The sequence below is a fragment of the Chionomys nivalis genome, chromosome 4, assembly GCF_950005125.1.
Source record: "Chionomys nivalis chromosome 4, mChiNiv1.1, whole genome shotgun sequence".
NCBI lineage: Eukaryota > Metazoa > Chordata > Mammalia > Rodentia > Cricetidae > Chionomys > Chionomys nivalis.
Genome location: NC_080089.1, coordinates 42,550,437 through 42,578,155, shown reverse-complemented (window position 1 = coordinate 42,578,155; position 27,719 = coordinate 42,550,437). Strand labels below are relative to the sequence as shown.

Genomic DNA, 27,719 nt, shown 5'->3' with positions numbered 1-27,719 from the left:
CTACCGTGGGATTAAGCCTAGAGCCAGAACCTGACACCAACCCTCAGGGCCTAAGGTGCCGTCTAGATTAATCTTTCTGGATTCTCTAAGCTGTCTTGTAGAAGTCTCAGAGCTGGACAGCTCAACTGCTCCCCATCCAATCAGCATCCTCATTTTGACCTACAGAGCTGGGCCAAGTCCTGAGGTCCCAAGGCCAGAGGGCCAGAGACCCAAGGGAGCTCCACAAGGCACTGGGCATCCTTCCTGCAGAGATTAAGTGCAAGTGGCCCTGTGTCTTGCCTGGTCGGGGTGCAAGGGTGTGGTAAGAAGCATGGGGAGTGGCTCCATGGTGCAAAGGGGCTTCTCAGTCTCCTCCTCAAGTTCCTCAAGTCCAAGGCAGTTCCAAGTGGCCTCAAGGGAACTCTGAGACTCCCTTCCATGTCCAGCCCACAGACACAGACACCAGCCTTGCCAGGCCCCCCTGTCTCCAGCCCCTTCCCCATTGGCCACCCAAAGTCCTCCTGCCTAACTTTGAAACCTGGAGAGCAGAGGCCCCCATGCCAACTGCCTGCTCCACTCCTGCAATCCAGCACCTCTTCCTGGCAGGCGCACAGCAGGGCAGCCGGGCAGCCCTGGTTAGAGTCACAGGATGGCCGCAAGGGCCCCATTCCATCCCTGCTTAGTGAGGAGGGAAAGTGGCAGGAGGCTGGGCGGGGCCTTTTGAAAGCTACTCGGGAGATAACTGGGCACTGGAGCCACCCCAAGAGCACCACACCCGCGGCTCCTGGAGTCCTTATATTTCAAAAGCAGGTATTCTAAAATGACAGCGGGGAAACTGAGTCTCAGCTACACTCAAGGACAGTCAAGGTCACAATTACAGGAAAGCCAGGATGCAAACCCACGTCTGCTCATTCTAGATACTTCATACTGCTAATGAAGAGATGTGGCAGGGCCCTTAATGTCCCCAAGGTCAGAGGGGTGTGCGTGGGGCTGTGACCTTGCCCCTGGACACGAATTTTGTAGTCTGAGTGTGTACCCCACATCCCCCAGAGATTTTCTTGGTTCTGAGAGTCCCTGAGGTGACAAATTAATTTACTTTCAATGTCATTTATAAAGCCCTGACACCTGTTCATGAGGCGCATGGCCTGAAGTTAGGAGACACAGTGCTAATCCCGGGACTGCCTTGACCCAGCAGGCTATGGCTCTCTCTCTCCAGGCCTCAGTGTCCTCGTCTGGGTTACGGGAGGCTACTCAGTGTTCTCTCCCCTGGCCAGTCTGGGGAAATCTCAGCTCTGTGCAATCTCTAACCAACTCCAGGCATGGCAGGCTTGGGAAGGAGAGCGGGTTTCATCTCTACAGTTCCTAGGCGTCTGGTGTTTTGTGGGCAGGTGACAATGTCTAGATGCTGTTGGTACTGTGGGACCCACAGAACAGGCTGAATTTTGCAACCCTCCAAGGCAGTGTCTACTACAAGGCGTGGCCATGGAGAGGTTTCACAGAAAACCACTCTGACACAGCAGGGCTGGGTCCGACTCTGGGAAGCCAAGCCAGGCTCTCACCCAAATCAGGGGGCAGCTGGGGTGGCTTCCCGGCTTGGTGAATTTGCACTCGCAACCAGGAAGTGAGACAACAGTTAGTAAGACTCCTTGAGGTGAGTCAGGCCCTGTGGTGGGGGAGATGGGTTGTCAGGGCTCAGGAGGCATGACCAGGGAGCTCTTGGGAGCTCTGTCCTTCCCCACTAGTCACTAAGGCACATTTAACCCCTTAATCTGTACTCTGGAGACCACTGCAAATGTGAAATCCTAAGGATCTCGAGGGTGAAGACTATTTTTTTTTCCAAGACAGGGTCTAGACTTTACACAGCCCAAGGTGGTCTTGAGCTAGCAACAATCCTCCTGTCTCAACTTCTTGAGTACTAGGCTTATGGGAGAAAACTACCACTTATAGGCTTAGGATGAAAGAAGAATTCTGAAGAGGTCCCGGCAGTTCTCCTAAGTCCTGTCTCCCAAGTGTCTAGAATGGCGCTCGATGCTGGACACAGTCCCCATAGCCTTGCATGAGGCAAGCAGTGACTGCTTCAGTGACAAAGTGACGTGAGACAGGGGTGTCCTGGGGCTCCGCGACCCAGGGAAATGGACAAGGGTGTAGGGTCTCTCAGCTGGACTCCCTTTGAGTCTCTGTCCTCTACTCTAGGGGTGCTGTTAGGCGTGGTTGGGACAGGGACCCTGAAGCCCAAACCTGACCTCTTGCAGACTTTCCTCCTTCCTGTGCTGAGGGTATCTGGAGAGGAGACAAATCTCAGGGAGCTGTTAATTAGTTCTGACAAATTAATAAAGAGACCCTAATTTATTTTCCGTATCTAATTTCCTTTTCTGTGTTTTATTTTCCTGCCCAACAAGCTGGTGCTAGGGAAATGGAGGGGAAAAGCGGAAGCAGTGGTGGGGTTGGTCTGAAGACAGCCCAGTCTCCCACTGCCCCCATCTTTGGCTCCATGCCCTGCCCCCACCCCACCCTGCTCTGCTCCAGGAAGCCAGCCCCAGACATTAAGCTGTCAAACCGCTCCCAATTATCTCCCTCTATGCCCGCTGGCTTCAGGGGCGACAGTTGTAGCAAGCTGGTGTTGACTCATTCTGTCACCGGCCTGCCCTGCTCTGGGAAAATGCAATTTAATGAAGTCCAATGGCAGGGCTGGAGCAGATGGGGTCCTAGGAAGAGGTGGGACCAGTGTGGGGACGGGCAGCGTCTTTGGTCTGTAGGACAGGGTCTCAACTCCAGACCCTAGCGAGGTCAGCTTGCACACTTTCCCTCACTTCACCTCCCACAAGAGCTCTGGGCAATGACAGCATTAGCGTTCTCTGCGAGGGCCTCCACCTTCCTGGGCTGCCAGTTTTAAAAGCGTATGGTCCTGACAGCTGGGAAGGTCTTCCTGCTGTTTAATCTCCATCCTTTTTCGCTGAAGGGGAAGTCCATTTCCCCATGCTTTTTGATGCTGAGCCCAGGAGTGGATCTGTTATGCCAGACACCACCCAGGCTAGGGTTAGAGATGGATACTGTCCATCCACCATCCCGTCACGTCCGGTGCTAAATCCTGGGAGATTCCCTTTTGTTTGGGTTAGGGCTAGGTCCCTCTCTCACACTGCCTTCTTGTTCCACCCAACCAGGGACTCTTCTGTCTCACTGTGTAGCCGAGAACCCTCTCTCTCCAGTTGCTGGACCCAAAGCCCCCCTCTACCACGCTAGCTTGTGTGACTACACTTTCGACACCCATGTCCTTATCTATGACCACGGAAAGAAAGCAGAGTATGGGAGCACACGCCCGAAATCCCATGACTGAAGATGCAGGAGAACCATACCTTTAAGCTAGCCTGTGCTATACAGAAAAACTGTTTCACCGAAGAGAAAGAGGGAGGGAGGGAGGGGGGGGAGGAGAGGGAAGGGGAAAAAAGAGGGGAGAAGATTTCCTTATTCATTGATTAGTTATTAGAAAGATCAAATGACTAAAAAAATTAAGGACATTTTTATTTATTTTGTGTGCACGTTTGTATAGGTTGCTGTGTGCCATGGCACATGTGGAGGTCAGAGAACTCCTTGCAGGAGTCAGTTTTCTGTCCACCACATGGAGATTAAAGCTGGGTCCTTAGGCTTGGTGGTGGGCACCTACCTGCTGAGCCATCCTGCTGGCTCTGAAAGATCAAAGGACTTTCTATAAGCTGAGTCTAGGAAGCTGACCCTGACTTGACGCACCTGCTAAGTAATGCCCACGAGTCTCATGAACACACACGGTCCTTCCGTGCTAACAGTGGGTGCTTGGAGGCTGCCAGGGTGTTCACATGGGAGACCATGAAGAGCTGACTGGTGAGCCGTGTGACCAGGAGGCCAGGGCATCCTACTGATTTTCCAGCCCCCGTGGAAAGGACTGGAGCTTAGTTTAAGTAGAGTTTTGACCTTAGGTTTCTTTGACTGACCCTCTAGAGCCCACATGCCGAAGGCCCTAGCTGTCACAAAGGGCTCCTGAGCCTACCAAAGGGACAGCTAAGTAAAGGCCTTACACAAGAGGTGGGATGCATCTCCACAGGCCACAAAGGTCTCAGCCCTCACTCTTGTGCAACTTGCTTGCTAGTTTGTTAACGCTTTGACAAGAGGTAGGAATGGGTGACAGACTCACATACATCCGCTGTGCGCAGAGCATGGGACAGAAGATCCCAAGAACCTCTGAGGAGCTACAAGGCCAGAGGACAGCCAGGGTGATAGCAAACCACTTCCGGTATGATTCCCACCCTGGATGTCTACCATCTGGCTTATCACTAAAGTACCCTGGTGTCCTCAAACACTAAGGGCCTCAAAGGACTGATCGTGGAACCTGCAAGGCCTGCCCAGAGAGTGGAGTGTGTGGGGGGGACAGCATAAGCACTCGTCACGTGAAGACACGATCAGCCTTCTTTACCCCTGACTCAAATCACACACTTACTGGGCTTTCCTCTCTTCCAGTCAGTTCTCCTTGCAGGAACCTCTTAGGGTTCCTGCCCAAACATCCAGGGGACATAGTTCTTCAGGCTGGAAGGAGCTACCTCTGATAGGTGGCTCACTAACGGCACTCATTGTACCATTTTCCTGGACTTTCACCTGAGAGTAGGGCCTGTCTTCCTCCTTCCTCTGGCCTTCTAGGACAGTCTCAGGGTTCCCTGAGGGGAGGACTTCAGGAGGGAGGGCGAATGGGGTCAGAGGCCACGGACTAAATTCCTTGGTTCTAACGTAGGGAGAGATTTCTAGACCCTTCCAGTTCCTGTGTCCATCTGTAACTATTGGACTAACATGAGGAGGGCTCAGAGTGAATTCTCTCCTCCTTGGAGGAGTAGAGACTCCTCTACTCCCAAAGTGCCTCAAGATACTCTGGGACAAACGGGACAAATGGAAGACTCAGGAAAGCGACAGGAAGCTCACTGTGGCCATGTGGACATCATGGGCAGCTTCCTGGAGCCCGCCCAGGTGAGCAGAAGATGTGTGCACGTGTTTGCAACCTGAGCATGCACGGGAGGGTCAGTGTGTGCAAAGGCACTGGCAGTGGCTTTCCTCTGGGGTGTCCGCTCAGTAAAATAGTACTGTTATCACAGGGTCCTATCAGGTCCTCAGTAAAATAGTACTGTTGTTATCACAGGGTCCTATCAGGTCCTCAGTAAAATAGTACTGTTATCACAGGGTCCTATCAGGTCCAGGGATCTAGCACTAGATAAACCATGAAAATTCTCTGTTCCTGGGAAGCTTGGATGCTAATGATGAAAAAGACAAGAAATGAGAGGCAGTGTCTAGGTTTCTCACTGAGAAAAGACGTTTGAACAAAACAACCATGACAGGTATTTACCGGGGAGAGCCACATTCCAGCGGAGAGCAGAAGGTGCAAAGGCCCTGAGGCAAGAGACCTGGAATTTTTGGCCTGTGTTGTTGAGGTAAGAAACACAGGAGTCCCATAACATAGGGCCTAGACAGAGGGAGATGGGAGGCCCTGGGGGACACGCGGAGGAGGCGTCTGATCTGGCTTGTTCTCCCCAGATCACCGATAACTGCTGGGAATAAACCTGGAGGGAATGGAGGCAGAGAGCTGCACTGGGCTGCTGTACCAGCCAGGACACTTCATGGAAGCCCCCAGGCCTGATGGTGGAGCAAGGTGGGAGGAGGCCTCCAGCTCTTCATAGCCAACCTGTCCCACCTGTGCAGGTGACAGCTGGCAGCCCACTCCCTCTCCCTGCAGACAAGCTGTCTCACCCATCCTGGCGTGAGGGAGGAGGAACGGGGTGGGAGTGGGGGCACACTGCATAAACAATGCCCTCGGGTCAGCTGTCACACAGAGAAGAGCCTTCTGGGGTGGCCTCCCCCCCAGGAACTGGAGCCTGGCCACACTCCTCCCTCTCCTTACACTTTCCCAGACACTTCGAGATCAAATGACTTTCACTCCAGAGGAAGTTCTCCTTTCCACTGGGCACACACCAGCAGGCCCACACCCAGATTAAAAAACGATTTGGTGACTTGGCTTCTGTTAGGGCAGGGGGTCTGTTTGGCACCTTTCTTGGGAATTGAACCCCCTCGTAAGGCAGTAACATGGGCCTTGGGCCAACCCCTACTTCAGTGTCAAGGAGTAGGGAAAGACAGATCTCTAGGCTTTGAGAACTTCTGCCTCCAGGCCTTTGCATAGCCCAGGAAGATCCTGCAATCCAGGGCTCTGCATCTCTCTCTGTACACATGAGCCCTGGAAGCAGAAGGGACAGAAAAACCCATTTCCTCCTATACCCAGAAATCACAGCGTGGGCTTCTTTCCAGTCTGTTTCAAATGCACGGCCTGGGCCTGCCCCCACGGTGGCTTTTAAACCTTTGGAAATAGCAGAGGACATCAGAGGCTTTGGTGTGGCCTCTACTTCCATTCAGCTAATGGTGTCCATGGCACACCTGAGGGCAAACACTGGCACTCCCTTCCAGTTCATTGGTCTCCACCATTTCTTTCAGTCCTCATGAAAACCCTTGGAGTTGGCAGCATAACAAAATAAACAAATAAATTATGTATTTATTTAGTAGTAGTTCAGGCTTGCCTTGAACTCCTGATATTTCTGCCCTAGCCTCCTAAGTGCTGGGATGACAGGGATGCCTCACTGTGGGCAGCTGGTCAGTACTTCAGAAGAAGAAACTGAGGGCCAGACCCCTGGCCCTCAGACCAACCCTTGTCCCTCAATTCTATTCTTAAAAATTTATTTTTATTTTTGAGTCACACGTGGGTGGGTGTGCGATATGAGTACACACAGCCATGGAGGTCAGAGGTCATTGGAGCCTCTGGAGTGGAGCTGGAGTTACCTGCAGTTGTGAGTGACCTGGCATGGGTGCTGGGAATTTAACTTGGGTCCTCTGCAAGAACAGCAAGTTGGCAAGTGCTCTTACTTGCTGAGCTATCTCTCCATTAAGTCCCAACCCCTTAATTCTTCCATATAAAGCTAAATGGGTGAGGAAGGAGAAGCATTAACATCTACTGTTTGCATTCTAGTGGTCTCCGTCAAGTGAGCCATCCTTAAGTGATCTTGAAGGATGAGGGGTGTGATGGGTAATATCGGTTGTCAGTTTGGCAGGATTTAAAAACACCTAGGAGCTAAACCTCTGGGCATGTCAGGTTTTTTTTTTTTTCCTAAATTAAGTTAATTGATGTGAGAAAACCCACTCTATGGACTGGCGTCCAAGACTGACTAAAAAGGAGGAAGCAAGCAGTTCCAGCTGTTCTCAGTGTCTCCTCAGGTTGTCAGTCTCTTCTTCCTGAATGGGGCTGTGGCTATGATGTTCTCAGTCATCTTTAGCTGCTGTTCTGGCTCTCCTGCCATGATGGACTGTATCCTCTCAAACCGTGAGCTAAAAAAAAAGCCTTCTTCCCTTGAGTTGCATTTTCCAGGTGTTGAAGAGTCACACGGAGAGGCACGCAGCAGGTACAGGTGTGAAGGGCAGCTGGCCCCTCTCCACCTACCCAGGCTCACCACTGCTCTTCTCTTGTCCTGTGCTGGGCTCTATGCCAATGTATTTTAGGCACTGGCCCCCTACCCCCTCTGGGTTTTTGCACTGTTTCCCCATCTGTAGGGACTGCCTTCCCCTAGGCCCACCACTTTGACTTTCTGGCTGAAAGTTACCGTAGTACCACATCTTTGTGGTTAATCCCCATTCTGCTCCCACCTCTGCCAAATTTTCCAAATCCATTTCCCATGCTACCACTGACAACCTGGACATACCGCAGAAGCTACTCCCCCATCCTTTGTCCCTCGTAAGACACTACTGACCACACGCTGTGCGCCTACACTGTGCCTCTTGTTACAGGTGGAGACAACAATAGTGATGAGCACTAGAAGACGGGAGAATGAGAAAGACAGAGATAATTTCTTTCTTTTTCTTTTTTCTCAGGCTAACAAGAGTCCCAGGCATGAAAACAAACAATTACTGCACGCCAAGTGCTGGGTTTTGTTTGTTCTGTAAAGTACGAATCAAAAGTGAGGGAGGAAGCTGTCTGAGAGTGATGGAGGTACTACAACCAAGATGAGGCTTTTAGTTGGATCTCATCAGAGAGGAAAACAAGAGGGAACAGAAGAGAAGAGTACCTTTAAAGGTGTGTGGAGGGAAAGACTTCGGAATCCGTGGCAGAGGGGAGAGTGTTGGGAAGGATTCAAGGGAGGTAATTGTGTAGCTAGCATGCATAAGTCCCTGGGTTCAATCTCCAGCACAACACAACACTGATTACTCAACTGTGATGCTGGCATTTGGGAAGTGGAGACAGGAAGATAAGGAGACAGACAGCCTCCGCTACATAGTGTATTCCAGCCTGATCTACATGAGACCCCCCTAAGTAAGTAAGTAGTCCTTGTAGTAGACAAGGTTGTAAACTTTACCTATGAACCACCGGGTGCCATTAGTGCTCTCTGGGCAGAATCGCCACATAATCACTCAAGGGAGAGGGCTTGTGGAGTGAGTGCTAAGTGGAAGAGGCCACACATTGTATGGTCTCACTTAAGTGATGTGTTTAAATGGGCATGTGGGCAGGGGCGGAGAAGGGGTGACAGGTCTAGGGGGGCACAGATGTCCTGAATGCTAGGGTGGTGATGGTTTCTCAACTCAGCAAGTATAATAAACGCCATTGGGTTGCATACTTTAGAAGGGTGAAGTTTATGGTATGTCAATTATATTGTAATTTAAAAGTCCACCGAGAAGGTTGGGTGGTGGGGAGCTCTATTCAAAGGCCAGCCATGAAGGAAGGGTCTCTGTGAAGGTGTGAGATACCTTCTTCCAACCCAAGCCCAGAGCTGATTCTGCTTGGGTAGGGTACTGGAAAGGCCCTAGGACCCCACCCCAGGCACATCGCCATCCCCCTGCTGCAGTCAATGTTTCATGTATGCCCCGCACATGATGTCTGGGACCAGCATAACAAACAGGTCACCTGACAAGCCCCACCACTTATTTTTGAAGACAGGCAAGTCCCCTGGCAATAGAGCAGGCACGGAAAGGCTTTGCTATAGATGAGAAAATTAGGGCAGAAAATAACATCATGAAAGCAGATCTGGCTATTGGAGATAGGAGGGATCCCACACCCCCTCACATCCCAGTGCGTGGGGCCTGTCGGAGCTCCTGGGAGACCAAGGGTCACCTAACTTCAGACTGCCACACTGTCTCCTTGGAGCCAGAGTTATCCCCGCCACTGTACCTGCAGAGGCCTAAGGTGCTCCCTGAAGCAAGTGGGGAGGGGTTCAGAAGCCAGGACCCCTTCTAATGATGGCCCTTGCTGTAGGACACTGACTCACAGGCTCCATGCTCTGAAGACACCTACTTCCCAGTGGGGGATGTAGAAGGCCCTGCTCCTTAGGTGGTTCATTTGTGAGAGTTGGGGTTACCCTCCCACTGTAGAGTAGGGAGATGTGAGGCCACCACAGGGAAACTTTGAAGTGGGGTGGGCAGGGAGACAAAAAAGGTACCTGGAAGGAGGCAGAAGCTGCAGGCTCTCATTCTGCTGGGGTGAAGGACAAGGGCAGCCCTGCACACCCCAGTGTGCACACATGGAAAGTACTTATGAATGGAAGTGGAAGGAGGGGGAGGCCACAAGAAGCCTGGGAACGGGCTGGGGAGATGACAGACAGATCCAGGGAACTCCAGCTCCGGGACAGCGGTGCTTCTTGTCACGAGTTCACAGGTGAAGGCATGGCAAAGACGAGGGGACGAGACAGAGCAGGTTGAGGGGAGGACTTAGCTATTTTTTCCCAGCATCCCCCAGGCCACTTCTCTCACCACAAACCTCAGTCTCAAGCCACTTGGTTGTCATGGAAACAGGATGGAATAGAACAGATGGTCTCTACTAGCCAAATTCCAATTAAACAGGGCAGAGATAGATAGGAAAGGGGGTGTGATCTGATAGGGCCACGGAGGGCTCTGCCCCACAACCCACCTCACACATACCCAGGGCTCCCCTAGGATGGACGGAGACTTGGGCAGAGAGTCTCACTGCCAAGCACCCGTGTCCTCATGCCTTCAGTCCTTAAAGATGCAGGGCAGGGAGGTCGAGGAAATGTCAGCTGTGGGGAACGCACTGGGGGATTCACCTTTAAATTCAGCGCATCAAAATGAAGGCACACACGCATACGTGCACACACATATATACAAGCACGCCTGTGCGCCGAAAACACATCTACACGAACAGGAGCATGCAGGAGCAGAGCAGAAAGGTTAAGCAAAGTCATTACGGAGACACACTTTTAACATGGTACAAAGAAAATGCTTTGGAAACAAAATAAGCAATTTATTCCCATTTATTTAATTAACATCTTGGAAGACTCTCATCAAAAGCCTTATAATAGAGATATAAACATACACCTGTGATCGCATACAGTCCCTGGCCTCAAAGACACGGGACAAATGGACTAATAACATGAGCGCTGCTGCTTCGTTCCGACTGTGCACAGAGTGCGGTGGCTGCAGAGGAAATGACAGATCTGCAGAAGGCGACTGGAGATGAGAGGACCTACGCAGAGGGTGCACGGGGCTTTGAAGGGTGAGTAGAAGCTTGCCAGGCAGTGAGGCCAGAACAAAGCTGGGAAAGAATGCAGCTTGCAGGGGAATACATTCATTTGAGTGGAATTGATGCGTAGAGAAATTTGTGGGAGGAAAGACCCCTAGACAAGGCCTGGTATACAAATGGCACCACTTCTGATGCGAACACGCCAATATCTGACACACAGAAACATGCCACCACTCGGTTCCCGCTTGCAAAGCCACCCAGCCACACACAGCCTGGCACACACAACTACAGTGCTCCAGTACTTAGCAAAGGGGGAAAAAAAGATTTGTTTGCTCCGAAAAAAGCGAGGTGGGTTTAGAGGTGTCAGGAAAAACGGAGCATCCGAAGTTCTCTCTTGGCTACGGGGTGAGAAAGGGTGCCAAGAGCGGCACAGAGATGGGGTGCTCCAGAGCCAGCTGGCTCCCATCACGTTAGCATACATTCATGAGGCACCTGCTGCTTACTGAGGCTCTGAGCTGGGCTGTGTGAAGGCCTTCCTTAAGGAGCAAAGGGCCTAGAGGAAGGGAGAGGAGACAGTCACCCTGAACAAACTGGGTGTCTCACAGGCAGATGTGCTAGGGCTGGGGCTCAGCCATCAGCAGGAAGTAAGGCCCAGGAACAGGAGTTGGAGTGGTTCACTCTATTCCCAGGTATTAGGATGGGAAGTAGCTCTGGAAAAACATGTCTGGCTGCAGCAGAAGGCTAACCCAGCGATGCTCAGTGTGCTGCCTGGGGGAACCGCAGCAATGTTTTTGGTGGTTTGTTCTGTTTTGGTTTTGTTTGTCTGTCTGAGACAAGGTAGCCTAGGCTGACCTCAAACCCACAGTGATCTGCCTGCCTCTGCCCCCACTTCCCTAAATTCTGGGATTACAGGCTTGTAATCGTGGCTTGAAGACATCTATTGTTATAGCACACAGAGTATAAAGGGGTGGATGTTACTGGTCTCTAGTGAGTAGAGGCCAGGGAAAGTGCTAAACGTGCTTCCATGTGCAGGATGGTCCATGCCAAACGATGTCTGGCTTCCAAGTGAACAGTGCTAAGGCTGAAAGGCATGGCCTAGATCGTGGGGCACGGACTGAGGTTGGCAGCAATGAAGAGCCCATGAGGGCTTCACAGTGGGATGGGACAGTGGTATGCTCAAACTTCTCTTCATTCTGCCAGTGATCAGTGGCTGCTCAGGAATGGGGAAAGACATTGGGGAAGACTGACAGTACTGAGCTCAGAGGTGTCCCAAGGACAGTGCCAGGCCTTGCAGCAGCAAAGGGGGTTCCAATGGCACAAACGGGAAGAGTCCAGGGTGGGCGGTAGCTTGGGCAGAGGGGGACAGGTGAGTAAAGATCTTGGGGTGCAGGACTACACACAGGTCAGGGTGAACTAAGAGGTGGAGGGTTTCTCGTTATCCCTCCCCCTTCCCCAGGGCCTTCTAAGGCTCCATGCCCACCTTCACACACAGGTCTTCCACTTGGGGCCGTCCCTGTCTGTCTCCTAAGGCTTCGGGGCTCAATGTCAAGCTCTCTGTCCTGGAGCAGCCTCTGGACCCACTCTCGTGAAGGCCAGCTATCCACGTCTCCTTCCCAGTCTCTTTATCCACTCAAGCAGTTCTGACATTCCGCACAACTCCCAGGGACCGGGAACCCCCTGTCTTGAGGATAGACCCCCCACTTTGTGTATGCATATGAAGGAGAGTTGGGGAGTCCACCCTGGCGCCCTGCCTTCATTCAGCTCTGGCCTTTCTCTGGCTTCCCTTTCTGCCACTCTGTCCCCTGATGGCCAGTTTGTAAAACCAGCTACGGAAACTGTTCTAAGGGCCACCAGGACAGGATTATACCCAAGATCATAAGTCAGAGGTGGGAAACCTGGCTAACCTCCAACCAGCAAGTGCTCCCGTAGTCAATGAAGAAAATGCTAGAACCTTAGAACATGTGACTCCCCCTCTTTTTACCTTACATGGCAGGACCTGGTGCAACTGGTCTCAGGTGCCCCCAACATGGACCATGAATAAATTCTAGAATCATGTTTCTGGTTGCTTAAAGCATTTCTTCTTGACACACAGTACCTGGCACAAAGGAGCGGCCCGAGGAGAATCTGTTGGCTCATTCCTCTTACAGGCACCAGAGGGCTGCAGAAAGGGCCCACATATAATGGCAGCCTTGCTCTCTAGGGTACCTGGAGACCCTCTGTGGGTGGCCTGCCCTCCCAGCAGGAAGAATCTAGGGACATCCACAGCCTGTGGGGGAGGGCAGGGAAGGCTGGTCACTAATCTCTTTTGGAGATTACACAGCAGGCTGATTCTGGGTGCCAGAGACCAACTGGGGGATGGGAGCATAATGGGAGGCTCTTGCCTGGGATGGGGGTGGGGGAGGCGGCAGGACCAAGCAGATGGGGCTTCTTTTCTGGGACCTGGACATAGGCAGAAAGACCTCTAGGATTAGGAACTGAAATTTGGGGACAAAACTGCCAATGATTTATTAACCAGAGTTGCCAAAGATTAACCCAAACACCTAGACCTTTAGGCTCAGGCTTCCTCTGTCATCTAAGTTGAACAACCCCCAACCCCAACCCCCACCCCCAAACCCGTGCAATTAGGCCACTTGTGGTCTGGCTCTTATCTTCCGGTGCCCTGATGGCTGCAACTCTCCAATGACTCCTACACCCAGGATTGACAGTTGTTTGGGACAGGTCCCCAGCTTGTCTGAGTGAACAGGGAGGTCCTCAGCCCTGTCCAAGTCTTCATTTCAACCTCTACAATGGCTGGCTTGGCTGACTGCTGTTAGCATCTTACATCCCCAAACTCAGGCTTGGACCAGGCTGGGGGTCTGAAGGAGAGGAGGGAAGAACTATCAGACACCCTCTCTGCTAGAGGGGGACTAATGACATGTGGCGGCAAGCATCAGTGAGTAGCCAGGGGTGTGGGCTCTACACAGCTCAGTCTCAGGGAAGCAGGAGCTGGGTAAGGGGGAGGCAGGTTGAGTAGATCCTGGGTGACCCCTCACCTCTCACGTGGCATGCTCAAAAAGGCTTCTGAGTGGCTCTGAAAGTAGAGGAAAGCTGATCATCCCTCTCAGCCTTGGCTTTGGGGAACTGGGAGCCCAGTGGCTATGTGGGTGCCAGGACAGTTCTGTCAGACTACCTCTGCCCTTGAACTTCCACCTACAGAATTTACTTCAGTATTCTAGTGCCAAAAAGTGAGCGCCCCACCCTGCCACATGCTGGGTCTGGCCTTTCCTGTGTTATGACATGCCCCAGAGCTGCTTCCCATACTGGGTCATGAAACACCAGAAAACAGGAGAGGCTACTGGGAGATCACTCCACCTGCAGCACCCCATGGGGTCACCAGACTCTCCAAAGCAGTCAGAAATTTGGTCCCCAGGAGGGCACAGGAACCTTGGAGCCCACTAACAGCATACCCCATCCCCACCCTGCAACCTCCCAGGTAACAAGCACAGGCAGAAAGGGTCCCATCCCACCACCCTAGCTGCCCCCAAGCAGCCTCAGGGCCGCCCCACACATCATGATCCTCTGCAATATGCTCCCTCCACCATCCCCCTTTCCCCATCACTAACTTAATTCCTTAATTCCCACTGGAGATAAGCCGATCTTCCACTGCAATTTATAGATAATCCAAAAGAAAACAGGGGTGGGAAGGGGTGAGGGCTGGGCTAGAGGATGGGGGTGACAATGGAGGGAGGTGTGAAGTCAGCCTGCCCACTCCACCTCCTCTTAGATCTCTCACAGTCAACTGAGAATTGAGGCCAAATCCCAGGCTGCTCAGTCTACTTCTGGTCCGCTGGGTTCAGTCTGGGGCAGTACTTCTGCTACTAGCTCTCCAGACAAATTGTTCCCAAAGACAGCACCAGAGACTGAGAGGTGTGTGATGCTGGGCCACCAAAGCACATGGGGTCGGGGAGAAAGCCGTGGCTTGAGGCCTCTCTGAGCAGATGATAAGGGCACCAGATGTGCCCCAGGCAATTTCAGGGGACGGGAAGGAGCTGGTGCATCAGGACACAGATCTTGGTATAGTTGTATGGGGAATGTAGGTCTTCCAAGGAGGGTGGAGAGCTCCCTGTCCCTAGAGGGTTTCACACTGAAGCTGGAAGCTCTACCAACTGGAAGGGGTTTGGGTAAGGGGGTTCAGGATGTGAACATGGTAATACTTTATTTGATTTTGCCTCCAATACTGAGACTCCAGAATTTTGACCGACCTGCTCTTCCCTCTTTGACGGGACAGGGAAACTCCCTAAATTGTGGTTCTGCTGGGAGGCTCTCTCTAGTTCTGGGACTGGTGGGGAAGCAGGGGCTCTCCTTGAAGGGTGTAGGAGAACCTGACCTAACTCGTCTATCCTTAAGTTCTAAACAGGGAAGATTCAGGGAGATGAGCGTTGACATGACCCACCAGGCTGCAACACTGTCTACACAGCCTCCCAGGCATCTGTGTTGTGGGCATTCTTGCCTAAAGGAGAATTCACCTGAGGTGTCATATGCTGTATGCGAGGGCAGAGGGCAGAGGGCTGATGCCATCCTCTGCTGGCCAGGACATTATGTGTGCTGCTGTGTCCTTGGCCGCCATCTCCAAGGGAATGTAGGAATGCACCATGCTTGCACAGGGTGGTCAGGAGTACATGGGAGAGTCAAAATCTTGAGCCTCTCTCATTTAATTGTGGCTTCCAACTTTTTAAGAAAGGAGACCAAATGGCCCCAAAGAGGCACCAGGCACCAGTTGACCCCCTAGGGTGGTGGTAGGGAAGGCATATCTCTGCCCCTAGCCTGGAGGAGGGGATATCTTGACCATATGATAGGTTACTGCTGCTAGAAGGGGCCCTTCCTTTGGAGACTGAATTTTCCTTCTCTAAACTCAGGGTCCATAGATGAAGAGCTAATGATGGCCCCTGGTATGGCATCAGGCTCTCTATCAGCTTTCAGTTGCTTCCTCTTTCAAAGCCTCCACCCAAACCTAACAGTTAAGGGAACCTACGTTTACAGGTCGTATGGCATCGATCCACAGGCCAACACAGGTCACTCGTAAAATCTTACGACCAAAATAACTTGTGGGTTCAATCTTGAGAAGAAAAATAGTGAAACACGTTACTGATCATACAGGAAAAAAAATTGCAAGTGACCTCCGAGTGTCTCTACATGGCACTGGGGGCAGAGCAGACATTGGCTAGGGGAGGCAGCGGTAGTCAGGGGCCACCTCTCACCTTCCGGGGACCCAGACTCTGAGCCAGCATCAGTAGCTTGGCGAGAGCCCCCCACCCCGCCCGGCACACATACACAGTCATAAACCTCCCTAGTACACACACAGGAGACACGAAAACACTCATGAAGAACACACATAAACCACACAGATTATTACCACAGTGCAAACCGTGTCCACAGCGCTGAGGGGATGGGGTAATGGAGTGATAGGGCGTGGACGCGGTAAGAAGCGCTGCCTGGGAATGATGCCTCCATGCAGGGCTTGGGGCGGGGTGGATATGGAGAATTCCCAGCTATCCCTGCGGCAGCAGCGCTGTGAGGTGGGCACCAAGGATTGTCACTGCATCCCTCCTTTATCATCCCCGCTTTTCTTCAGTGCAGACCCAGGCCCATTATCTGCCTCCTGGGAGGGCTGGGTAGGGTGCTGTGGCAGGGACAGAGGAGGGAGCAGGGGAGTAGGGTCTGTAGCCTAAGTTCCCCTAAAGGCCCATCCATCAAGTCGTCGGAGATAATCAGTGCTCAGCTGGTTCAGGACACTGATGACTCTCTGGGCACTACAGACACAAAGAATAAATTTAGGAAGGGGCTGTGTAGGAGGTATCTGGGTAGCAGGGCTGCTGTCTTGCCTGGGAAGGGAGAGAAGGCCCATCCATCATTCTGAGAGATGCAGCAATCTAGGCCAATGAGATGGCGACGCTTCAGGGCGGGGGTGGTGGGCAGTAATAATAAAATCATCTCGTGCACGGTGTGGCTGCTCCGTCAGTATCTTATTTACACTTGGGAGATGCCTGTCCCTGCCTGTGCTCTGAGACTCCCAGAGAAGCTGTACAATACAGCCACCACAGATGCAAAACCTCCTGGGTAGGGGGCCCCTTTGTGATCACTGGGCAATTCCCGGGTTTGGGGAGGATCCAAGCAGATCCTAAGTCTGCTTTTTCTAGGGGCTTTCAAGTAGATTCCAGTCTGGGATGGCTCCAGCTGGTGTTTGGGCCACAGGGGCCGCATTATGATTCAAGCTAGTGGAGCGTGGACAATCTGAGGGTCTGGGAGGAATTTCTCTTTGGCTTCGGAACCGATCAGATGACTCTGCTTCAGCCCAGCTAACTTCCCAATTAAGCCAGTGGAGCCGGACCTGTGAGGCCAGAGTCCACTGGGTGACCTGTAGGGTCATGAGAGCCCAGGAAAAAGCACTAGCTCTGGGTGACCCTGAGAGGGCAATGTGTTCACGCCCTGTGCAGAGGCCATTGTTGGTCCTGAGCCACAACCTAGGGAAAGGTCTGAGTTTTTCACTCCCAGGATTGTCTCTGTTGGGTTTCTCCAGTTCTTTATCTGGCTGTACCCTACTGCATGGCTGAGGATCCCAGGCCCCGAGGGATGCACTGCCCCCCCCCTCCAGCTCCTGGTCCCTGGCCTCCCTGGGGCAGAGGAAGCACTGGTCCTTTCATCCCAAAAGATCAAAGCTTCCTACACAGGTGAACACCCTAAATCCGCCCCTGCAGAGGCCCCTCCCTTTCTATCTTTTGGGAATCCTAGGAGACAGCAAAGGATACAACCTTCCAGAAGCCTAAGATGAGCTCAGGACCCACCTAGGATACCTTGATACCTGTTGTGATGTTTACTGAGAGAAGCCTCTGCCCTGCTTCTTGTGTCTGCATGGAGCATGGTGGGAGGCTCCCACAATGGCACTGGTAATGTGTAGACTCAGGAAGGAAAGAAGGATAACATGGTATCTTATCCGTTCCAGCACAGCCAATGGACACTCCTGAGGTCCAGGAGGGGTAGGGACATGAGAAGGGACAGGATGGTCCAGGAACATACTCATTGCACTTCTAAAACTTCTAACATAGCTAAAGGACACCGCATAGCTCCCAGACCATGCAACCACAGGACGGGGTTATGTATGATCCTCAAAGGGACACAGACATAAGCAGTAGCACTGCTAAGCGCAGAGCTGACCCACTCTTTTTTTAAAAAAAAAAAATTTATGGCTTATTTAGCTTCATTTTATGTGCATTGGTGTGAAGGTGTCAGATCCCCTGGAACTGGATTTTCAGACAGTTGTGAGCTGCCATGTGGGTGCTGGGAATTGAACCTGGGTCCTCGGGAAGAGCAGTCAGTGCTCTTAACCGCTGAGCCATCTCTCCAGCCCCGTGACCCACTCTTAATGTACTATCTTGCAAATGCTCCACGCTTAGCAAACAGGCTCCTCCACCATTTGCCCACAACGCCCTGGAAGAGAAGCAACTCAGCCAAGTGGAAGCATCATGGACACTGGGTCTGACTTCCTAGACCCGAACTCTGACTCTGCCACTCGTCAGCTGAGTGACCACAGGCAAGTCACCTAACCTGTCTGGGTCTCATCCTTCCAGACATAAAAGACGGCACACTGCATCTGCCATGAACATTCCACGTGATCTGTGATGATCATACGTTATTAGATGATGCTGCCAACAGTGTCTGGCACCCAAGATCTCCGAATACAACTTTGCTTTCACCATCACTATTATTCACGCTCCTGTCCATCCACGCAGCAGCACTCCTAGCCGACTACGGGGCTGACTCCCTGTTAGGCCACGAGAAAATTCGACCAAGAGGTCCTCGTGGCCTTGTGAAGAAGATAAGGCCTAGGTTCAAATAACAATGAGGCACCAATGAGGTACGGCAAGGTTGATGAGAGAAGTTATCCGCAGCTGGAGGGCGGACAATGAAGGCTTCATGATGCTATTAGCTCAAATTTAGTGTTTAGAGTTAGCCTTTAAAGGAAATAGTGGATAAGGTGCAGGAACGGAAGGTGCAAAGGCACTGGAGCAGGGAAAACACTTGTCCTGAACTGAGTGTGCAGGCGAGGGCACTGAGCCACTGCAGGGAAGGAGCAGCCCTCATAGGCTCCTGAGCTTGTAAGAATCCTTTTCGGGTGTAGCCTGGGAGTGTGGGAACACGGGAGCTGGAGTCAGGGCCAGATACAAGCCAGGAGCTGCAGTAGCAGCCTCACCAAGGAGATACTGTCACCAGAGTTCATAGAAGTGGCTTGACCCGGAGGCACCTTCTCTGACACTCGTCTTAGCAGTTGACAGGGAGGGGGGTGACACCTGAGGTGTGGCTCAGAGGCAGAGAGGGGAACCACCTCCCCATCCCAGTGTCACTTAAACAACAGAAGTAGCTTGAAGGGGCTTCCAGGGAATGCCCTGGAGCCATTACTGGCCCCTTGCCCCCTTCCCTCAGTGCAGAGTGGACTGTGTCTGCCCAAAGAGATCATGCTTCCCTCTCCACTGACTCACCTGGCGGTCCTACCAGCTCACCCGCCAAAGCGTGGGCTGTCCTGCATAACCCTCTTATGGGAGCAGGGCAGACCTGGGAGCCTGAGTGTGCTCACACCAGTTATTTGAGTCTGGCCTGCATTTTCCCAATAAGCCCGAGGCACCAAGAGGGATCTTGTTTGGTTTTCATGGTGACAGCTATGGAGCCATGCTGGTATCCTGGTAGTCTGGGTTTCAGGTGAGACTATAAGACAGGAAAACGGGGTACAGGCAGAACAAGGCTGGCTATTCGTGGGCACTAGAGCCTGCTATGAAACAGCCCCATCTTTGGGGAACAGAACTCTGGTCAAGGCACCCAACTTCAGGGAACAGGTGAGACAGGACTCATGCCAAGGGTACTAGGTGGTTCTTGGTAGGAATTGGCTCTTTCAGTCTTGGATGAAAACTCCAGTTAGAGATGAGGAAAATGCTTTGGCCACAGGGTCACTAGTCCTCTATCCTCTGCCATTTGGATGGAAAGACAGACCAAGATTTAGTCCAAGGCCACTGAGGACCCTGGGTTTGTATCTCTGCTCCAGTTGCATGTGGGGATGGTATGCTGTCCCTCTCCCTAAGGGCCCTCATCCATGGGGTGATAATGGTATAGCCTAGAGTCAGCTCCTTTCAGGGAACAGCCCGGGAGGGAGCTGGGTCTTCTCCCTGCAGGCAGGGGGCAGAACTGAGAGTCCAGCTGGCTTCCAGTTTTGCGGTACAAGTATTCCAGGACTTTGGAGGGATGGCCTCCATTTAAGCCCATCGATTGACCTCAGTCTCTCAATGGGACATTCTTGTGCCCATGGCCAATGGCCCACTTTGCTTCCTGGACCACGCCTGGAGCTGGGTCCCAAAGGAGCCACGAGCCAGCAGAACTAATGTCCTCTAATGAGATTCGGGCCAGAGTGGTCAGGCGGGTTTTATTGTCTGTGGCTGGGTAATGAGACTCCTCATAAACTGAGAGTGATTTGGGGTCTGTGTAGGCTAGAGGTGGCGGGGGTTGTCCGGGCAAGGGAGTTGACTCAAAGTGCCAAATTGTACCCCCAAACCTCTCTTGGGTGCTCCATTCACCCCATGATGCTTTCTGGGCTCCTGCTTTCTGCCTGAGCCAAGCCCACACCCTGTCCTGGCATGCCCATACCCTGGGGCCCCACGCTCACACCTCAGGGCCCTGCCCTTGTCTCAGCCCACATTTCCAGGGGAGGATGCTCCCTGTCACCCTCTCCTTCACCGCTCCACTGGTAGGCTTACCCTGTGCCAACCTGGGTTCTGTGTCACCTCCAGAAGCACTCTTCTCCATGTTTTCCACTTACCCCTCACCTCCTCCAGGAGCCACTGTACCTGCTGTAGGGCAGGAAGGTGGCAGCTGATGGTGGCTGACAAAGCCAATGACTGTATCACGGAGACAATGGTGACCTGGCTCAACCCCTTCTGTGTGCCCATCCCAGCTTGTTCCTTCTTTCTGGTCTACTGGATTCACCCCAGAAGCCCGGTGCCTAATTATGGCCACACTCGCATGGGAAGGCAACACGTCATCAAACTAAGATCCACTTTCTTTGTTTGTGAAAAGGAAGCAATATTAATTCTAACACAACTCACGCGAATTCTAGCTGAAGCTCCGAGTGGAGAGTGGTACCCACCACACACGGGTTCCATCTGCATTATTTTCATGACAATTTAGTGGAAGTGTCCAACTTGTAACAGAAGACCGGGAAGAGAAGGAGGTAACCCCAGGAAGGACTCTCTTTACCCGGCCTCTACTGCCTCACCAAGAGCTGTTATCTCCCCTCCCCTCAGATGTAGAAGTTTAAAGAAAAGCAGGGGGCAGAGAGTCCCAGGCTCTCCCTGCCAGGCCTGGGCCGCTGCCTCTGTAAGCACTCCAGATGGGCAATGGCGCCCCAGCTGGGCTGCAGCCAGGGAGTGAAGCCGGTGCCTGGAGAGCCCTGGGCAACATGCTGCAGAACAAAGGCTGCCCAGCACCTGCTGCCTGTGGAGTACCCGGCCTCCACAGGACTGGCCTGGGCAGGTACCTTCAGGCCACCCGGGTCCTCCCACCGTGCCAGCAGCTCCCAGGTGGCTGCAGCATCATGCCCAAATAGGGGCAGGGCCACTCAGAGGAAAGACATTGGGAGAGAACCTGGGCTCTTCATTATTTCGTGCTATCACATGCTAGCCTTAAGCTAAACACTTTTAGTTCATCATTCTCCATCTCTCCTTGAAAGCCTGGATATCATAGCAACATTTAGTTCCATTTTACAGATAGGAAACCTGAGGCTCATGCAGCAACCCTGCTAAGGTCTCTCAACTAGTCATTAGTAGAGCTGGGATTCCAACCGAGGTTGGCCAGTTTTACTAAGTTGGGCCACCAAGATGGGGTAAACACTTGGTTACGGGAGAAGGACAGCTAAGCGACCTGCTTCTCTGTCCTCTACTGAGAGTCTGAGAAAGGCACAGTTCTCATGCCCTACCCCTGGAGAATAAAACCCTATAACTTCCTTTTCTGCATTTCCCAGGATAAAGATTACCTACCAATTGCCCTCAAGACCCTACCCTCTGCTATCACACAATCTCTGGGTCTGTCTTGGACTCTTCTGTTACACTGGGTTTGCCTCTGCTTGTGGAAGGGTCAAGGTTCTGAGAGTGTATCTGACACGTTCTCACACTTCTTCATTTTCCTCTTCTAGTTCCACCAGGCACTCGGAGCTTCAAGGGTTAACTGGATGCAGGGGTGTTATCTCCAGTTCAGGGCATTCCCTCTGCAAGGTGATCTGGCTCAGATCTTAAGTTACCTTCTGTCCCAGCCAGCACATCTGCTGTTGGCTCTGTGGGCTTGTTCTCTATGGAGTGGGGTCGGCCGCCCAGGGGAATACTTGTGTGCTAGGCTTGGGCGAGGAGGCTAAGCCCCTAAGACCGCTGTGTCCTACTCCTTGTCCCTTCCTGCCACCTCCTTTTCTAACAAATGGGCTCTCTCCTTCTATTGCCCAAGCCTAGGATTCTATCAGGTACATTCATGTTGCTGACCTGGCTACCCACCCGGCTTTGCAGACTTCTTACAGGGACCAAAGGGCTCGCTATCTTTGAAAAAGGACAGTGTGGTACCTAACTCCCCCAAATTCCATTCCCTAAGTGCCCATGCAGGAAGCAAAGATCCATAAGGAGGAACTGAAAACCTATGTCCCCTGGCCCCTTCCAGACATTTCAGGATCTTGAGAGCCTATGGAGTAGGCCAGGCCCATTATGGCTCCAGCATTGCTCTGATGGCTGAGGAGACAACAGAAGGTTCACAAGAAGAGAGAAGCCTTTCCAGGTGTTGTCGAGGTCTTGTGCTCCTCCCTGTAAGGATTTAGGGGAAAGCCAAGGACAGAGAAGCAAGAAAGCAGCACCAAGGCTTCCTGGGACCCAGCAATTTTTCCTGGAGTAAGCTAGCTAAGAGCAAATTCTAGGTCTCTTCCCAAAGTCACCCTCAAGTCACTGAGGTAGACACAGGCATTGTCAAGGCTCAAAGCTACTGATGCAACCCATCCGGATGCCATAAGAAGTCAGTTATGTGTGAACATGCATTTGGTACTTACAGCCCCAGTTCCATGGTGATCGCAAATATGAATACAGATACTAACTAATTCTAGTCCTTGCAGACCTGTGCTTGTAACAGTGAATTGGAGATGACCAACATCATCACACAAAGCCCCACGTACATGTGTATACACACCCACTCTGGAGCAAAGGCGAGCCTGTCAGAGTGTGAGAGGCCAAGTCCCACAACTGGCTACAGAACATTCTTACCTGGAGTGCTGGCTACTGTTCAAAGTTAAAGGTAAAAAAAAAAAAAGGCCCAACAGGTGATGCAGACACCTCTCTGCCCCTTCCTCAGTTGAGAGGTTTTCAATTTGCCAAGCTAACCAGGAAAGATACCATCAGAAGAGCAGAAGCTACAGTCACACCTCCCTTGGGTGTTTTCGATTTGTGCTGAACAATGAACATTAGTCAGCGCTAAACAATGGCAGCATCATAGATGCAGCAATGGGAGCCGACCCTCTGGCCCTCCAACCCAGCCCGCTGTCTCAGCTGTGGGCACAGCCACGCTGGCAGCCTACAACTGGGCCCACAGGCCAGGCAGCCCAGGCGATCGCCCAGGTGGACTCATTGTGCAGAGCCAAGTGGCCAAGGAAGGAACTGGCAGCCTACAACTGGTCCCAGCTTGCTTTAGGAAGCCACTGGCTACATGGACTAGTCCAGGTTCAGAAACCTTCTAGGCCACTCGGCCAGGACTGCTGGGCTCACGCTCTGCAGCCTTCCCTCCAGCCTTGAGGGTTAGGCCTTGAATCTGACTCAGATGCTCTCTGCAAGGCTATCTGACTAATGGGCCTGGAGACGGCTGTGTTTGACACTGCAAACCCCAGGCCAGGAGAATGGATGCTGCTATAATGCCCGGCCCAGTAAATCCAAGCCCACCATGGTCTTTGAGAAACAGGCAAAAGGAAAAGAACCCAACAGCTTAGCTGGGGGCGGGGGGAAGGGGAGCTTCAAAGGAAAGCACCAGGAATGGGTGCTGTGCACAGGCAGTCTAAAGGGAACGAATGCTGTGGCCTGACAGGTCTTTGCATGGTGAGCTTGACACCTAGGGTGTGGGTTTCTTTCTAGACCAAAGGTGTGGGGAAGCCAATTAGAGAGGGTGTGGTATAGGTGGGACACCTACTTCCCAGGCAGCTTCTCCACCCCATCCTCTTCTGGTAACACTGTGGGTAACACTGACCCTTTCCTCTAAGTGAGCACCCTGGAAGGAACCTGTCATCTCAGGGAACAAAGTCCTGGGCCCTTTCTACCCTACCTGTACTGTCTGTCATACTGAAACATACTTCTCTTTGTACACTACAAGAGCCAGATCAGCTGTGTTACGAAGTCAGGAGTCATCACATACACTGGGGGCTCCTTCCTCTCCACTTCCACAGTGGTCCCTGTCGCAGCCCAGGAGAACCCAGGAAAGAGCAGCAGACTGGCGAATCCCCAGAGAAAGGTCAGGGTAGGAAGAAGCGGAGGAAGGGAGAGGAAGGTGCACAGTGGGGATGGGGTGCCAGCTGGGCCTCCCAGCCTTCTCAGTCAGAGGATCAGACTGGGTGTAGCCATACCTGCCCGCTTTCTGCCACAGCGGACCTCAGAAAGCAAGCAGAGCAGCAGACAGGCTCCATCTAGGAGCTGGGTGAGCCCAGGAACTTCGGTTGCCTCCACGGCACCCATTCACCAGTCACAATCATTGGCAGAGCACCTACTAAATACCTCTGGGCTGTGATTCCTTTCTGGGCATCCTAGCTTCTTGCTAGATTTTTGGTGGGGGAGCAACTGCTTTGAGCCAAGTGAGTGTCACCTCCCTGTCTTGTAGGCGGAGCACATCGGGCCACTAACCCCCAAGGATGGAATTAAACATGCTTCAACCCAAAACGGAGAAATAGAACAATAAATAGAGGGGTGAGCTTCCTTCCTTAAATCCTCTGACCCTTTGTCCATCCCAGGATTAGGTTAACCCCTAGTGTGCTAGGAATCCTTAGGGCTCTTGGTGAGTTCTCCTTGCTCTGGGTTCTGGGAAGGGTTAGGGATTTAAAAGGTTCTCTTAAGCCTGTGCTGACCCGGTACATTCTAGAGGCTGAGTTTCTGTCTGTTCTGCACTTGACATCAGCAGCAAGAAAGTGGATGAAAACCTCTCATTACCACCCAGACCATACTGGCAGAGGGTTCAGCACGTTCCTGTGAACAGTGTGGAATGCCCCCTCTTGGGACACTCAAGGGGCGAGTACTCCACACTGCCCATGCCCCTGCCTCCCCAAATCGCTTTCCTGGCACCCACTACTGATGAAGAGGTGCAGTGCCCTAGCAGTGAGCTGGCTGGCAAAAGGAGGCAGGAAAGGAAGTAAATGAGGCCAGGCTCTTGTCTTCCAGGAGTGCATCCAAGCCACACCTGGACAGTCAGGCCAGTCTCTTCCTAACAAACTGCCTGGCCAGCCTGCAGAATCCCACTGGCTGGGAAGCCAATATTCTTAATCCAGCACCTTTTTCTACCACCCCAGGTTGGCGACCACCAGTTACAGTCAAGCTTCCCTTAGCCCCCCAAAGCCCCATCTTGCTAAGGCCAGAGCTCATCTCAGGTTTGTTTGGGGGGGCGGGGGGAAGGGGTGGCTAGAGAGATGCTTCTCCCACCTTGACCCAAATTAGTGTCCTGCTGGCAGCTCAGTTGCTTCCCTAGGGACACAAGGGGTTAAATCCAGGCGAGGGGACTCGGTAGGATTTGCCTCCTAAACGCATTTTCCAGTTCATTCCCCAGCACAATATGCCTGGGCCGGTCCCAGCCTCCGCCCCCCACCCCATCCGTCTGAACGGGCCACCACGGGCCACCTCAGGGTCGGGAGCGGAGTTAACCCCTCTTCTGCCAGCAGCTCACACCTCGAGGAAAGACTCGCGGGACACCTTCGGGGCCTCTCGGGAAAGTGGGTCATGCGGCCACCTGGCTGGCATGAAGCCCACGGAGCTTCCTCCTGGGGGAGCCCTCTGCTTTAGAAGTGGAGTTCCAAGGCGGAGCCCAGTCCCGTGCAAGGCCGGGAGTTTGCGATCCCAAGACGGCCCGGCCTCACCCTCCAGAAAAGGAACCGCAGGTGAGCAAGAAGCTGCTTGTGCCGCAGGAGCCGGCTCCAAGCGCCCGCTGTGGGGCGATGTGGGACAACAGGGGGCCCCCCGCGAGCCTGAAACCGTCTGACAAGAGGCCGCCAAAAGAAATGAAGCCCCCCGCAACCCTCCAAGCCCACAGCCCACCAGCTCCGAGACTGACGCCCTCCCCCTGGGGCTGTTGTCTCATACCCCAAGCCCGTGATTACCGTGATTATTTTGCATTTATGTAACACTCAGTGTTTCCAAACTGCTTCTCGAGCTGAGAACTGGTTATTAAATAAATAGAACCCTATTACATATTATTATTTTTGTGAAGAACTAAGCGGAGAAAGTGCTTTCTTGCTACATAGAGACGTGCATCCGATTGCTTCCCTGCAGGGCAGGCTGTTCGGCTTCTCAACCCCTTTCTCCACGGTGCCACCTCCTGCCCCCCCCCCCATCCAAGCGTGACCCAACTTTTCTGGCTCCATTCGCTCCCTACAACCCAGTCGTGCCCGTCATCCATCTCCCAGTCCCGAGGAGGCTCTGGTTGGGTGGGGGATATGGGGGGTGAGAAGCAGAGGCGATCGCCTTACCTGGGAAGAAGGTGGCCAAACCGAGAGCAAGTCCCCACCAGCGTCCAACGGCGCCCGCAAGCCCCATCCGAGCCATCGGAGGGCGGGGGTCCGGCGAAAGGGGAGGCCAGGAGGGCGCTCCTCGCGCTCCAGAAACCAGCCTGGAAGACGAGGGCGGATCGCTGGCGGCCGGCTGGCGCTCGGTGGATCCAGGTCAGCCGCAGCCGTCGGCCGGGGCGGGATGGGCTGGGTGGGATCCGCGCGGCCGCAATTCGGGCCCGGGCTGCAGCCGGCTCAGAGCCTCGGCAGATGCCCGCCGCAAGTTGCACGAGTCATGCCCCCTTCGCCTCCTCCGCTCTCCTCCTCTTCGACCCGGTCCCCGCCCTCTTCTTCCACGCAGAGCCGGGCTGGGGAGAGGGACCCACCCCCGGCGCGCCCGGCTGCCCGACTAGCGCGGCGCAGGCTCCCGGCCCTGGGCGCACTCACACCCTCCCGCTCGGCTCCAACTTGCAGGCGTCCATGGCCGGCCGTTCTCCGAGGGTGGCCGGGCGGTGCGGAGGGCTCGGGGCCCAGGCGGTGGTGTGCGGCTACGGCGGCCAGCTGCCCTCGAGGCTCCGGGCTGCGCGGTCTTGGAGGTGCGAGGGGAGCGAGCCGGGTGCACCACGGGTCCCCACCGCTGCCGCTGCGCCCGGTGCGGGCGATCCGCAACAATGTGGAGCTAGCTGCCTGGGAGCCGAGGCGAGCCGCGCTTGCTGCTCTCCCTCTCTTTCTCTCACTCGCCGATCCAGCCTCTCACCCGCTCTCCCGTGATGTCAGCCCGGGGGGAGGGGTTAGCGTTAACCCCCTCCTGGCTCCCACGCGCCCGGCCCAACCCTGGCCGGGTCTCCGCCCGCGCGCCTGCACCTCCCAACCCCAGGCAGCTGCGGCTGCGAGCGTGTCCGTGGGGTCCCGCGCAGACCCTTTGGCTAGCAAGATGCCCCTCGAGTTGCCTTTCGGCCGTGGAGAGGGCCGGAGGGCGGGCTGCCCTCCCCGGTCGCTGACAAAGGGAGGCAGTGACCCCTAGCGGCCGGCAATGGGGAAAAGCTGCTCGGTAGGGGTGGAGTTAAGATGGGGAGGGGGCGGCCGTGGGGAGCCGTGTGAACGCTGGATCTGGCATTGTCCGAACTCCGAGGGCTTTTTTAGCCCTTTCCTCTAACCCTGGGCCCATTTCGCAGATGAGGAAACAAAGGCCCAGAAGAGGGCGTAGAGAGTGGTCCCGGGTAGAAAGGAGCAGAGAACAGTCTAGAACTCAGCTGGTTATGCATCTGCACCCCGAGATGTGGACGTAGTACGGAAGCTGTTTAACGGAGGATCAACCGCGAAAGCTGTGGAGAAGCGGAGGGAAAGCATTAGTGGATGAGATCAGGGCACTCAGGTTTCTAGTGGGACGTCCTTTATAATCCTCATTGCCTTCAGAGGGTCCTTGTCCCGAAATGGAAGCATTCTGCTTTC

The 27,719-nt window shown here is 53.5% G+C and overlaps 1 protein-coding gene across 1 annotated transcript in view; it reads right to left on the bottom strand.

Moving 5' to 3' along the window:
• Window positions 1–27,230, bottom strand: part of Nectin1 (nectin cell adhesion molecule 1) — a 61,958-nt gene extending 34,728 nt beyond the window's left edge. Inside the window, exon 1 of the mRNA XM_057767959.1 lies at window positions 26,250–27,230. Coding sequence (XP_057623942.1) covers window positions 26,250–26,325 — 76 coding nt within the window. The 5' untranslated portion in view covers window positions 26,326–27,230. The remainder of the gene's footprint in view (window positions 1–26,249) is intronic.
• Between the last annotated feature and the right edge of the window lie 489 nt (window positions 27,231–27,719).